At 40.9% G+C, this 15,206-nt stretch overlaps 1 protein-coding gene across 1 annotated transcript in view; it reads right to left on the bottom strand.

Annotated features, from left to right (window-relative positions):
• Positions 1 to 356: 356 nt before the first annotated feature.
• Positions 357 to 15,206, bottom strand: part of ripk4 (receptor-interacting serine-threonine kinase 4) — a 49,317-nt gene continuing 34,467 nt past the window's right edge. The window contains exons 3-6 of the mRNA XM_034179119.1: positions 11,598 to 11,746; positions 11,255 to 11,304; positions 7,081 to 7,239; positions 357 to 481 (exon numbers count right to left, since the gene is read on the bottom strand). Of these exons, the coding sequence (XP_034035010.1) occupies positions 357 to 481; positions 7,081 to 7,239; positions 11,255 to 11,304; positions 11,598 to 11,746 (483 nt within the window). The remainder of the gene's footprint in view (positions 482 to 7,080; positions 7,240 to 11,254; positions 11,305 to 11,597; positions 11,747 to 15,206) is intronic.

Below are 15,206 nucleotides of genomic sequence, written 5' to 3' on the forward strand. Positions count from 1 at the left end.
AACGTTAGTAGTAGTTTCAGCTAATTTAGCGTTATCACAGTTAACTTATTGATTAGCAGTGTTAATTTTGACAGCACATTTTGGTTTTGTTTTCGTCGACTAAATGTACAAGACATTTAGATGACTAAACTGTTTGATGTTTAGTTGGCTAAAACTAAACAATTCAAGTGACTAAATTAGTATTAAAACTAAATTATATTTTAGTCAAGACTGAGTAAAACTCAACTAAAATATGCAGTCAAAATGATCAGTTAGTGGATTAGCAGTTACCCAAGCTAACTTTTAGCTTAGCTGTGCACACTACTGCTTTCTCCACAAACAGAAATGTACACACGTATGTCTGTTCAATAGGAAAATCAACAACTGTGATTATGTTCTACCTGATCCGTTGTGAATGTGTTACAAGGTGCAGACTCTGAGGTTGGACTTTTGGGCTCGTCTTGAGGTTTAGAGCAGAGTTCCTCAGCTTCAGATGTGATTTCTGTGAAGACAACACTGGGTTACATTTCAGAAACAGCACGGAGGAGACAGTGAAACATTTTAATCTCACTTAATGAATGTTAAGTGAGATAAATAAGAGGATCACTTGCTGTTCACTGGAGCTGAAAAGAGCAAGTACTTTCATGATCATGTAATTGTTATTTACAGGTCATGTCATGTCTGGGAGCGTGTCCTGGTGCTGCATCATCACACTATGGAACTACCCTAGGTCCTGGATGGCAACCACCCAGACAGTCTGCCAGTTGATCTCTACCTCTCCACCATCTATCTGTCACAGCCAGGTTAAATATGGACATCCATTTGGCCTTTTCCACTTGCTACGGTCCTCAATGCTGGAGGCACCTATGTGTTGGATTATGCCCAGAGAATGGTGCTACATGACCAAAATGTCATAGCTGACATTTTCTCACAGTCCAAGTTGTACACCTCATCAGCCTTGTACAACTTTATTTTGCCTCTTACATACAAGCAAGGAAACAACATTTTAGTTTTTAAAAAATGTGGCGCACCTGGAGAGTATTCACAGTGCTTCGCTTTATGTTACAGCCTTATTCCAAAATGGATGGAATACATTTTTCCTCAGAATTCTACACACAATACCCCATAATGATAATGTGAAAAAAGGTTTGTTTGTTTTTTTGCAAATTTATAAAAAAAACAAAACAAAAAACAACTAAGAAATCACATGGATGTAAATATTCACAGCCTTTCACATGAAGCTAAAAATTGAGCTCAGGTGCATCCTGCTTCCAGTGATCACCCTTGAGATGTTTCTACATGTTTCTAATTGTAGTCCACCTGGGGTAAATTCAGTTGATTGGACAAGATTCGGAAAGGCACACATCTGTCTACATATAAGGTCCCACAGTTGACACTGCATGTCAGAGCACAAAACAAGCATGAAGTCAAAGGAATTGTCTGTAGACCTCTGAGACAGGACTGTCTGGAGGCATAAATCTGGGGACGGGGACGGAAACATTTCTGCTGCTTTGAAGGTCCCAGTGAGCACAGTGGCCTCCATCATCCACAAATGAAAGACATTCGGCTCCTCCGGGACTCCTAGAGCTGGCCACCCATCAAAACTGAGTAATCGGGGGAGAAGGGCCTTAGTCAGGGAGGTGACCAAGAACCCGATGGTCACTCTATCAGACGTCCAGCATTCCTCTGTGGAGAGAGGAGAATCTTCCAGAAGGACAACCATCTCTGCAGCAATCCACCAATCAGGCCTGTATGGTAGAGTGGCCAGACGGAAGCCACTCCTCAGTAAAAGGCACATGGCAGCCGACCTGGAGTTTGACAAAAGGCACCTGAAGGACTTTCAGACCAGGAGAAAAAAAATTCTGTGGTCTGATGAGACAAAGATTGAACTCTTTGGCATCATGTTTGAAGTAAACTGGGCACCATCCCTACAGTGAAGCATGGTGGTGGCAGCATCATGCTGTGGGGATGTTTTTCAGCTGCAGGAACTGGGAGACTAGTCAGGATTGAGGGAAAGATGAATGCAGCAATGTACAGAGACATCCTGGATGAAAACCTGCTCCAGAGCGCTCTTGACTTCAGACTGGGGTGACGGTTCATCTTTCAGCAGGACAATGACCCTAAACACACATCCAAGATATCAAAGGAGTGGCTTCAGGACAACTCTGTGAATGTCCTTGAGTGGTCCAGCCAGAGCCCAGACCTGATTGAACATCTCTGGAGAGATCTGAAAATGGCTGTGCACCGACACTCCCCATCCAACCTGATGGAGCTTGAGATGTGCTGCAAAGAGGAATGAACAAAAATCAAAAAAAAAAAAAAACCCAAAACGTTTTTCATGTTGTCCTTATGGGGTTTTGTGAGTAAAATTTTGACACAATAAAAATGAATTCACTCCATTTTGGAATGAGGCTGTAACATAAAATGTGGGAATAGTGAAGCACTGTGAGTGCTTTCTGGATGCACTATAACAGAAATACACTCAACAAAAATATAAACGCAACACTTTTGGTTTTGCTCCCATTTTGTATGAGATGAACTCAAAGATCTAAAACTTTTTTCACATACACAATATCACCATTTCCCTCAAATATTGTTCACAAACCAGTCTAAATCTGTGATAGTGAGCACTTCTCCTTTGCTGAGATAATCCATCCCACCTCACAGGTGTGCCATATCAAGATGCTGATTAGACACCATGATTAGTGCACAGGTGTGCCTTAGACTGCCCACAATAAAAGGCCACTCTGAAAGGTGCAGTTTTATCACACAGCACAATGACACAGATGTCGCAAGATTTGAGGGAGCGTGCAATTGGCATGCTGACAGCAGGAATGTCAACCAGAGCTGTTGCTCGTGTACTGAATGTTCATTTCTCTACCATAAGCCGTCTCCAAAGGCGTTTCAGAGAATTTGGCAGTACATCCAACCAGCCTCACAACCACAGACCACGTGTAACCACACCAGCCCAGGACCTCCACATCCAGCATGTTCACCTCCAAGATCGTCTGAGACCAGCCACTCAGACAGCTGCTGAAACAATCGGTTTGCATAAGCAAAGAATTTCTGCACAAACTGTCAGAAACCGTCTCAGGGAAGCTCATCTGCATGCTCGTCATCCTCATCGGGGTCTCGACCTGACTCCAGTTCGTCGTCGTAACCGACTTGAGTGGGCAAATGCTCACATTCGCTGGCGTTTGACACGTTGGAGAGGTGTTCTCTTCACGGATGAATCCCGGTTCACACTGTTCAGGGCAGATGGCAGACAGCGTGTGTGGCGTCGTGTGGGTGAGCGGTTTTCTGATGTCAATGTTGTGGATCGAGTGGCCCATGGTGGCGGTGGGGTTATGGTATGGGCAGGCGTCTGTTATGGACGAAGCACAGAGGTGCATTTTATTGATGGCATTTTGAATGCACAGAGATACCGTGACGAGATCCTGAGGCCCATTGTTGTGCCATACATCCAAGAACATCACCTCATGTTGCAGCAGGATAATGCACGGCCCCATGTTGCAAGGATCTGTACACAATTCTTGGAAGCTGAAAATGTCCCAGTTCTTGCATGGCCGGCATACTCACCGGACATGTCACCCATTGAGCATGTTTGGGATGCTCTGGACCGGCGTATACGACAGCGTGTACCAGTTCCTGCCAATATCCAGCAACTTCGCACAGCCATTGAAGAGGAGTGGACCAACATTCCACAGGCCACAATTGACAACCTGATCAACTCTATGTGAAGGAGATGTGTTGCACTGCATGAGGCAAATGGTGGTCACACCAGATACTGACTGGTATCCCCCCCCAATAAAACAAAACTGCACCTTTCAGAGTGGCCTTTTATTGTGGGCAGTCTAAGGCACACCTGTGCACTAATCATGGTGTCTAATCAGCATCTTGATATGGCACACCTGTGAGGTGGGATGGATTATCTCAGCAAAGGAGAAGTGCTCACTATCACAGATTTAGACTGGTTTGTGCACAATATTTGAGGGAAATGGTGATATTGTGTATGTGGAAAAAGTTTTAGATCTTTGAGTTCATCTCACAAAATGGGAGCAAAACCAAAAGTGTTGCATTTATATTTTTGTTGAGTGTAGTTTAATTTTAATCACAGTTTCTCAGAACTTTCACATTATTCATTTTGTCCTCATCAGTAGTCAGAATTTCAAAGTCAGGTTTTGAAAGTACCAAAATTCACTTTAAATCCAAATTAAATTAGTCTATAGCTGTTTTTTAACTGTTAAAATTCAGATCACAAATAGGCAATATTTCGAAAGCAGATTTCACGTATTTTAAAAACAACTTTGCTGCAGAACAATTAAAACCAGTTTATTTATAATTTTACCACATCAAAGACAATTTGGGACATTTTACTTTTGGTTTAGAGTTGTTTAAAGCCATTTTAAAAAATAAAAATTACAGACATGTCTCCTTTCAATTACTTTAAAACTAATTTGAGGCCAATTTAAAGCAGCTCAATCCACTGATGCTTGGTGCAATAAATAAATAAATAAAAATTTAGATCTATCTGTCTCAAATGAAACAGAAGAGGAACAAATGCTCATGTTTGAAGAAGCTGGAACAGAACAAAAGCTGACATTTTTTCTTGTCAAATAACTTAAATCAGGAATCAAATAAGAAATGAAAGGTAGCAGAGGGCTGATGAATACCCTGTACCCTTTACACACCATAATGTAAATGAACAAGTAAATATACATGTGTTTGTAAAGGTGTTTTTGATTATGTTTGACTTCTGTGTGACTTCATTATGAAGTCATTCATACCAGTCAGCCAACATCACTATATACTTAGTTTAGAACATCCATCTAGGCTTCTTGGTTATTAAGATGTGTAAAAAAAATAAAATAAAAAAAATAAGATGTTTTTCAGACTCTTTTCTTTTACCTTTAACCAAACCTCTCCTAAATCTAATCACCTGCAGATATCTACTCAAGTAATATTCCCACCAAATTTGAAGGAAATCAGTCCAGCTTGTTTTGAATTTTTTTTCCCACAGACACATGGAAAACAAAACTCTGCTTCAATGCTTCGCTGGTGCATTGAGTAAAAATTTGTCAGTTACTCTGTCAGTTGAATTAGAGCTCATTCTGGCTTTATGCTGTGTCCAATTTCAGGGGCTACATCCCTCTAAGGCTGTGTTGTACTGAGATCTTTTCAGTACTTATTTATACTTATTTACAACTGTGCACATGGAGCTCAGCATTGTTTTTTATTAATTTATTATTTCTTTACCAAATGTTTTACCATGGGGGTGGGGGGGTGATTGTGCTATGACTCATGGGATTGTTTGGGCCAAAGAATGCAACTGTTGCAGAATTCGTTTTGGGGGAAGGAAGGCTGTCTTCATGGGCTGCATTTCAAGGAGCCTTTGAAGTGAGACAACCTTGTTGTTCCACTTATGATGTTTGTGGCCTAGGAACGAAGGATGCAGCTGCTGAATAGACAGTTATTACATTCTGAGTGCGCATGTGCAGCGGTGTGTAAATGTCACGGGACTAAGCTTGAACTCTCAACTTTGCCGCTGGCGTTGGGGGGGCTGAGCATTAAATGCATATTCATCCAAAACATGTCCAAGGAGGAGCTCTCTGTGCCGACTAAGGAGGACCTGATGATGCCCTCTACAGCATGGCTACTTGACACGCCTAACCCTAACCCCATGCTGCATTTATTCACAGTTTCCACAGTAAGGAATTTAAGTATTTACAAAACAGGGACATGTTATTTGGACACCAGTGTGTCTGTGATGATGGATCCGGATGAAAGGAGGCAATAACAGGTCAGATTAAAAGACAGAATGTAACAACGGCTTTATTCCTCTTTGCGTGGATTTGTTTTGAATGGAAATAACAGGTTTTGACATAAACGTTCAAATGTCTGTTGAGTTTGGACAGGAATATGAGACTCGATCAAAACTTGAATGCACTCCAGATCCAAGACTGACGGTCCTCTGATACAGACACTTTGGTCTGGGATAAATTCAGAAGTTGTCCGAGAGGTGCTGGAGACACATGAGGATAAACCGAGTGACCCCAAGACCTCAGAGCACAGGGACGAAATCTGGTCAAGTTCCCCTGTGTACAGTGAGCCTTTGATGGTTTCTAAAAACCCAAAAAATATTGAGTTATTTTTTTCCATGACGACTGGAGCAGTACACTGAATGTTTTTGATGAATGAATGTAACATTTCGTTTTTATAGCATCCTGCAATCTGCCTGAGGCCACTGAAAAGTCAGCTGTTTTTCCGGTTTTTCACCCAAATACAGCTATCATTTGTGCAAAGCACGTTTCAATCAAAACCGTAAATACAGTTTCACAGAAGCCGTTTTTATTGTTGGAATATTGAATGATGATGCAGGTGTGCACAGAGTGTGCACAGAATTACAGCTGAAATGTTCTCTATTGTGGGCAGCACGGTGGCTTAGTGGTTAGCACTGTTGCCTCACAGTGAGAAGGTCGTGGGTTCAATTCCCATGGCCTTTCTGTGTGGAGTTTGCATGTTCTCCCCGTGTTTGCGTGGGTTTCCTCCGGGTGCTCCAGTTTCCTCCCACATCCAAAGACATGCAGGTTAGGTGGATTGGAATCTTTAAAACTGTCCGTAGGTGTGTGTGTGTGTGTGTGTCTGTGTTTATCTGTTTGTGGCCCTGCGACAGACTGGCATCCTGTCCTGGGTGTACCCCGCCTCGCGCTCTATGGCTGCTGGGATAGGCTCCAGCTCCCCACGACCCTTAATTGGACTAAGTGGTTAAAGATGAATGAATGAATGAATGTTCTCTATTGTCTTATTGTTCTGACTGTCACATGTGGGACATGTTTAAGGGAGTTTGTCCACCTTTCTTTGGGGAAGTTACGGACATTTGTCGCAGTGTTACCCATAGATTCAGTCATGTCGTGTATTTACTCAGAGTCTGCATGTTGGCATTAAAAGGTGCTGCCCCCCACAGCGTTCTACATGAGTGACTTGCAGAGTAACTCAGTGCACATGTGCCAGACACTGTAACAAGGGTCTATTGGGACACAAACATAGATTTACTGGGTGCCTTCACAGTGAAAACAGGTTTGACCTCGTTCCCATTCTTACCCTGGAAGCTGGGTCTGTCATTGGGGTTTGTGGCCCAGCAGTGTTCCATGAGGATCATAAACCCTGTGCAGGCTGAAGGACGGCAGCGTGGCACCGCACTCAGGTCTGGGCGCACCCCCTTCACGACCTTCACCATGATCTGCAGGATATTATTCTCTCCTGCAGGAAAACAGAGCACAGCCATTTCATAACGGTGTAAAGCTGGAGGCATTTGCTGCAGTTTTTCTAATGATTCATACCAGTGAACAGAATCAGCAACAGGATTCACAATTTCTTCTTCTGCCCTTCTTGCGTCCTTCCCACCACTCAGGAAACACCACTGGTTTTCACTCCCGTTTCAAAATAACGTTCTGCTAGCAGCGTTAGTGTAGCTAGGTTTTACCATGAAGTAAATTTTGTAAAAAAAAAAAAAAAAAATTGAATGGCGCTGCATCTCTACCAGCCAGGAAAACTGTGTTCTAACCTCCACATATGACAACATAACCCTTTGGGAGGTGCCAGCACTAAAGTTCATTATTTTCTAGCTTCATGATCAGATGATTGACTTCTGTTGTGTCTCAAAGTGATTTCAGTTCATCTTCTGCCAAGCCTCTACTTCAGAACAAACAGGCAGAGACATTTTTTACAGTAACCACGGCTCCAAGGAGGCCAGTTATCACAATTTCAATTCAATTTATTTGTTTTATATAGCACCAAATCACAACAAAGCTGCCTCAAGGTGTTTAACACGAGTAAGGTCTAACCTTACCAACCCCTAGAGCAAGCACACAGGCGACAGTGGTAAGGAAAAACTTTTTAATTACGTGGCCTCATGTGGAGTCAGATTCCTTCCAGCGCTCTGCCACCTGACACACCTGGGAAAAATATCTCCCTGTTTGCCAGATTTTTGTTTGCCAGTCTCACCCATCCACCTGACTGCTCAGAAATTCACCAAATAAACACAATCGGCACCTGAAAGGTGCAAACTGCAGCGTCTACCTTTAGCCTATTGTTGGTGAGAATAATGGAAACGCACTGCTGTCAGGAACGTTCGATTTAAAGCTCAGAGTAAACAAAATAAAGAGGGTCTCTTTTTTAATTTGAGATATTGTCAATCAAAGTGGAGTAATTTTTGAGATATGACACACAACATGATCTGCACATTCTTCCAGCAACTTGAAGGCAGGACAAAGGTTATAACTACATTTATGTTGAGGAAATGATGCGTTATAGCACATTGCCAGTGGGGATCCACAGGCTCTAGGTTGGGTTGTGTTTATAAAATAAGTAGCTGACATTTTTTCAAGGGTGGTAAGTTTCTCTAACGAGTGCAATGACGTGTGAGTCCAGAATGTTTGTAGAACCTTAAACCTCAACAGTTTTTAGAAGAAGAACTTGACCCTTTTATTACCTGTCAGTTATGTAATTTTTAAAGTTAATTTATTGTCTTAAGGTATTTATAAATTGTTTAGGTTGTTGTTATCATATATACACACTTTTTTTTATCATTATTATTTTATTTTATTATTACTTCTATTTTGTCATTTGATTTTTAATTGGCCTTCAATGAAAATAAGTGTTTTCACTTTCTTGTGTCATCCATTTATTTTTAACGTATTTACAATCATATTATGTACTTACATTGAAATGACTAAATAAAAGCATGCACGCACTCATGCTTTTAATACGAGCGAAGCAGCGTGAAGCTCGCTCATGGTACACCGAGTCCCAAACAGGAAGTGCCAAGTTTTGAGTCCACAGTGAAACAGGAAATGTCAAATGCCAAACACTTACTGGATCAACAGACAAGATCTCATCAAATCTCGTGGGAATACAGTGGCAAGTTCACATTGAAACAGGAAGTGCCAAATTTTGAGTCCATAGTGAAACAGGAAATGTCAGATGTCAAACATTTCCCTGAAATCTGATTGGACACGGATGATTGACGTCACGGCACATGCAAAAAAAAAAAAAGCTGCATTTTGAAATCGGTGACACATATTCACTGCTAGGTACCTCCTGTACAGTAGTTGGTGCTGTGTACCACCAAAAGTTCTAATCCACCTTTGTAGAAGAAGAAAAATGTTTGACTCAGATTTGAACTGAACACACTGTTTGAACCGTAGAGTCCTAATGACACCAAAGTTATATTGGTGAGTAAACAACTGTATTTTATGCCAGAAATTAGGTCCAGGTAGTTAAAAGCAGCATTGCTCCTTTAATTCAGATTGCCTTATATATAAATGTGTTTCTACAATGATTTCAAACAAGCAGGCAGCTGTTGATTCATGAGATATAATGTGAAGACTCTCAGGCTGAAAGAAATACAGGTAATTTACTCAGGTTTTAAAGATTTGCTTTCAGTTTGAGTTTGAATAAGATAATTTTAGAAATTTTTAATCTTTATATTTTTTGTACTTCTTGTATTTGAAACGGGTTAAACAAATTAAAATGTGTCAAATTCCAAGTGTTCCAATATTTTTGGAGGGCACAGTATCCTAACCTTATGATGAGTGCAAAATGAGTGCGGTATTATTACCGTTTTGTTTAAGAATGCTTAATTTTCACTGTTGCTACACTGTGTGAAATCATAGTCATATTGTATATCATACTGATACCACCATATTGAGCCCTACTGCCTACTAGCTGAAAACTTTGAATATTAATTTACATCTACTTGAAAAAATGCTTAAAGTGGCAGGGGGTTAAGAGGGCTGTAATTAGGTGGGTCTGGGGGGTGGGGGTGGGGGGGTGTAGCTCCCCAGAAGCTGAAAGGCAAAAAAAGAAAAATGCTTAAAAAGGCGGAGCCCCCAGAAGCTGAAAGGTTTTCGCTAATGCTCCTCTGCTAATGCTCCCCTGAAGCTTTTTCTTTCAGAAAAAGTCTGAAGGACCTAAATGACATGGTGAGATGCTGAAGAGCTTCGCTCATTCATGTCTACGACATATACATATTATAAAGAGGATTTGCCGCCCCCTGCTGGAATGGCATACAAGTCCAGAATGTAGTTAGTAATGTTAGCTAATATCCATAGTTTCTCCAAAAATATTAGTCCTATCAATGTTCTGTTTTGGCACCATTCATCCTCGGCCCAAAATACATAAGCATACCAAACGGCAAATGTCAGCTGTCCACAGTTTCACCGTGATCGAAGTTGCACACACGCACAGCTTTCTGTCTTTTCCACATTCTGGTGCATGCAGGTGCTTCTAATTTTGGACTCAAATAGAGGCGGTGGTGGAAGGCACCAAATTCAATACACTTCTCACGTATGGCAACAAAACTAAACTGACTAAACCAATTGAACTTCAAAAATACAATAAATCAATAACACTAACACCACTGTTAAACTAACATGAACAACAATAACAACATTTAAACACCCAGAACTCCCATGATGCATTGCAGCACAACATCCACTCTTTACTGGCTAGCTAAAATTAGTAATTTCTCCAAAAATATTTGTGCTATCTGCTTTCCATTCCTAGGCTTTCCTGGGCTTGCTGAAATTATGTTTAGCCTGAAATTAACTTATCTGTCAGTTTCTTTCATCTCCAAATTACACATCTGGGGGCCAACATAGAAACCGCTGCTTGGAGAACAACCACCTGAATGTTGACATCAGATGTCATATAGCTAAAAACACCCTACAGACACATAGTTGACACATCCTAAAACAATATGACTTCATGTCGCTAACAACCCATTTTGGTGCTTGCTGCTTTAAAGGGAAAAGAGCTGCTGTGTGCCACACCCGCTTCTTCTTCTTCGTCTGTCCATTTCTGTCCCTTAGACTGTGTGAATCTGTTGCACAGACAAACTCAGTGGACATGTCTCAGCAAACAGGAAACCAAATCCAGATTTCTGTGACACATATCACAAATCTAAAACCAGCTTTTTCAAGCCATAATTTTATTTGTAGCAGGACAATTTTGATGTGCACAGTCACAGAATTATGGGACTGAGGATGTTTAACATGAAAACAACCATATTTTAAAAAATAAATAAAAAATAGCAGTTTATAAAAGTCTAAAATCTGATTTTGGAGAATACGACCCCCTTTAAATTATCTCCTGCAACTACTTACTATCAGAATTAGTATCATTTTGATGTACACTCAGTGTTTTTCCTTTTATAATGTCCGATCATCCCAAAAAGTAGTATACCTTCATGCACAAATTCTGTCTGAACTCTCACCTTGGTAAGGTTTCTTCTGTGTGAGAATCCCCCAGATGACGATGGAGAAACTGGAATGAGAGCAAAGTGAAACTAAGAAGGCTCAGGACAAGCCACAAATCCAAAACAATCCTGCCAATAAATGGACACATGTCAAAACGTACATATGTGGCTTTGGCATAATTCCAAACCAAGACTTTTGATTGGCTGACTTAAAGCTGACTGTTGTCAAAACAAGACAGTGGAAGTGTGGTTATGGATATATTTACATATACTGTCTAACTGACATCCTTTTATCATTTTATTCATGTCACTTTGGGACATATAAAGGAAACTGACAAGAAAAATAAACTAAAAAGCCAACCTGTAGACGTCGTGCTTGGTGTCAGAAACCCTGTCCTTTTCAATGATGCTCTCTGGAGGCAGGTAAGCGATGGTTCCACAGAATCCATCTCTGCTGATGTCATCAGCACGTGACAGGCCGTTCCACCGCGCCAGACCAAAATCTGATATCTGCATCAAGGAGGCATTAGATAAGATCCTCAAACACTTCAGCCCTGCTGCCTTTTAATGAAGCTCAGTCAGATCGATGAGTAACTTTTCCCATTGTGTGCAAGAGGCAGCAAAGCCGTCATTACATGCACTTAGCGGCGTAACGAGGGACATGCGACCATGTCCCAGCCTGTAGGAAAGGGAAGCCGCACCACGCTTGTTTTGAAGGGTACATGCCTACAGAGATGTTTAAGCGCAATCCATCCTGTCCAGACAGGCCCACTGTTGAGTTTATATCCACATATTAAAGTGGAGATGTGGGTCCCACCCTTTGCTCTCCTTACTGTGCGGTTTACAGGTTGGACAGGACCTGAGAGACACCTGTCTGCCCAAAGCATGCACAGGGCTGTCATTTGAAACGAGTGAAAGTGACTAAGAAGACTTCTTGCAGCTGAAATTCCTTCAGAGAGCTCAAACACCAACAATTATGCAGGTTGTTGAGTGAGTTCATGACAAAATGTTCTTTCAACTAAAGAAGAAGTCAATTAAAAAGTAAATATTCAATAAATCACATTATGGATCTACGCTAGCTAGCATCCCAGTGAGCACAAGACATTGATTTTTTTTTTTTAAACTGGGTGATATTCGGCTAAACATCTTTTCACCCACTTTTAAACCAGCGAAAATGCAGCTACATTATCAACGTGTCACCAAACGCAAATTTCTTTCATCAAATGATTTGTTCAGATGAAGCTTTAAATGGAGGTGATACGGCTTGTTGTGGTGCAATTTCTCCAAATTAATTTTTCACTGGTTGATGAAATCTGGTTTACAAAAGATGTCTTTTCAACGCATTTAATGTTTGACATCAAATGCCATAAATACAGAGCTGTGTCGGCTGTGTGCTGTCAAATAGAAGCCTCTAGAATACTGTAATGTGATCAGATTTAGGGATTATCTTCAGATAATTTACGTTTGTTGTAAATGCACATACGTGGACATATAAAGTTTTTCTGGAGTTTGTGTTTTTGGTCTGGCTGTAGAATTTGTAGTTCGGAACACTGTAACAAAGAGACCTGTAACGTGAACAAGCCGAACAAATGTGAGACTTTATAATAACAACACACTTGGTTAGTACATTTACTACTGTATCTCAACAAAACAAACCAGAAATGAGTGCTGTTGCTTTTTTTAAAAATTTTATGCTGGTCGCAGTGTGAACGAGGCTTTCGGCCTGCTAAACTAAAGCTAGCATGCTAATGCTGACGGAGAATAAATTACTAATAATGAAAAATGGCCACAAACAATTTTCACCACATGTTTGTGTGTGATGTGTGGTCGTTAGTGAAACTGGCTTCATAATTGGCTGTTTCTGCAGCCTGTAATATTTAATTTTTACGCTGTTTCACACCACAAATACAGTACTAGAAGCTGATGTCCTAACGTTGTCAGAATTAGCGATGGGACGCCTAGTCATAATAGCTGACTACAACGAGCTAAAATCCGACTAGTCGACTATTTTTTTATTAGTCGACTAGTTGAAAGTCATAGAAAGGAGGTGGCTGAAGCTGCCACCGCTCCCTTCACTCAGTGAAGAAAGTGTGTGAACCCTGGCAGATGAATTAGTCAGCTCAGATGGGCTGTCTATGCCAAGTACATGAATGCAGGTATTGTCTTCATGCTAATGCTGTTTTTTGTATTTGTGATTTTGGCTTATATTTGAAATATAGATTTGAAATTGACTTAATACATTCAATGTCAAATTTAGTCACTGCCTAGTCGATGACTAATGATACCTTACTAGTCGACTAATGATTTTCATTAGTTGTCCCAACCCTAGTCAGAATGCAGAAAACTCGATGATTAATTTTTTTTGTTTTGTTGTGCCTTTTTACCTGTTGTATTTTCTTCTGTTTTTGAGAACAACAGTGGAAAAAAGTAATTTGTTTTTTGTTGTCCTTTGTCAAACTGTATTATGTACATGTAATATTGTAATAGTTTACTTTACAAATGTTCGTACTTAATCTGTATGTGAAATTCTAATTACAGAAACTCTTAATCTTTCATGTTAGTATACTTATTTAAATGTTTGATTAATTTAGTGTCCACCACATCAAACGTATTCCTTCATCCAGAAGGACATAGTAAAAAGATAAGTTCGTAATATATTAAAAAGTGTTATGTCCAACATTCAGTCCCTCTAGATGTCAATATTTACATATATGTATGTATACACACTGAACTAAAATATAAAAACAACACTTTTGTTTTGCACCCATTTTCATGAGCTGAACTCAAAGATCTAAAACATTTTCTATATATACAAAAGACCTGTTTCTCTCAAATATTGTTCACAAATCTATCTAAATCTGTGTTAGTGAGCACTTCGCCTTTGCTGAAATAATTCATCCTACCTCACAGGTGTGGCACATCAAGATGTTGATGGAACAGCATGATTGTTACAAGGATGTGCCTTAGGCTGGCCACAATAAAAGGCCACTCTGAAATATGCAGTTTTTCTTTACTGGAGGGCTCAGAAAACTAGTCAGTATCTGGCATGACCACCATTTGCCTCACACAGTGCAACAAGCCAACGAGAGGTTTACTAAAAAGAAGACCTAAAAGTTCAGCTCCAGTTTGCCAGAAGGTACATCTGAGATGCAAGCCTAGATTTAATGTTTTCTTAAAAGAAAACCCTCCTCTGTACCACTTCATCGTGAAGCTTTATAACTAGGGATACAAAAGGCAAAACATGCACTGTGCACAATTTCTCCAGTGTCACTCGCAGAAGCCTGTAACTTCCACGTAAGGCCCCAGGCCCAGACTGTGTCTCTCCTGCCACCCTGAGACACTGTGCTGATGAAGAAACCACGCATCACTGGAGTTAATGACTACAGGCCTGTGGCTTTCACGTCTGTCGTCATGAAGACCTTCGAATGCCTGGTTTTATCCCACCTGAAGTCCATCACCGACCCCCTCCTGGACCCCCTGCAGTTTGCCTACAGAGCCAAAAGGTCTGTAGATGATGCCATAAACCTGACCCTGCACTCCATCCTGCAGCACCTGGAAAACTAAAGCTTATAGTTAGGGCTGGATCAGGTGACCCTGAACCATCCCTTAGTTATGCTGCTATAGACGTAGACTGCTGGGGGGTTCCCATGATGCACTGTTTCTTTCTCTTTTTGCTCTGTATGCACCAATCTGCATTTAATCATTAGTGATCGACCTCTGCTCCCCTCCACAGCATGTCTTTTTCCTGGTTCTCTCCCTCAGCCCCAACCAGTCCCAGCAGAAGACTGCCCCTCCCTGAGCCTGGTTCTGCTGGAGGTTTCTTCCTGTTAAAAGGGAGTTTTTCCTTCCCACTGTAGCCAAGTGCTTGCTCACAGGGGGTCGTTTTGACCGTTGGGGTTTTACATCATTATTGTATGGCCTTGCCTTACAATATAAAGCGCCTTGGGGCAACTGTTTGTTGTGATTTGGT

This window comes from Thalassophryne amazonica, chromosome 9 (genome assembly GCF_902500255.1).
Source record: "Thalassophryne amazonica chromosome 9, fThaAma1.1, whole genome shotgun sequence".
Lineage (NCBI taxonomy): Eukaryota > Metazoa > Chordata > Actinopteri > Batrachoidiformes > Batrachoididae > Thalassophryne > Thalassophryne amazonica.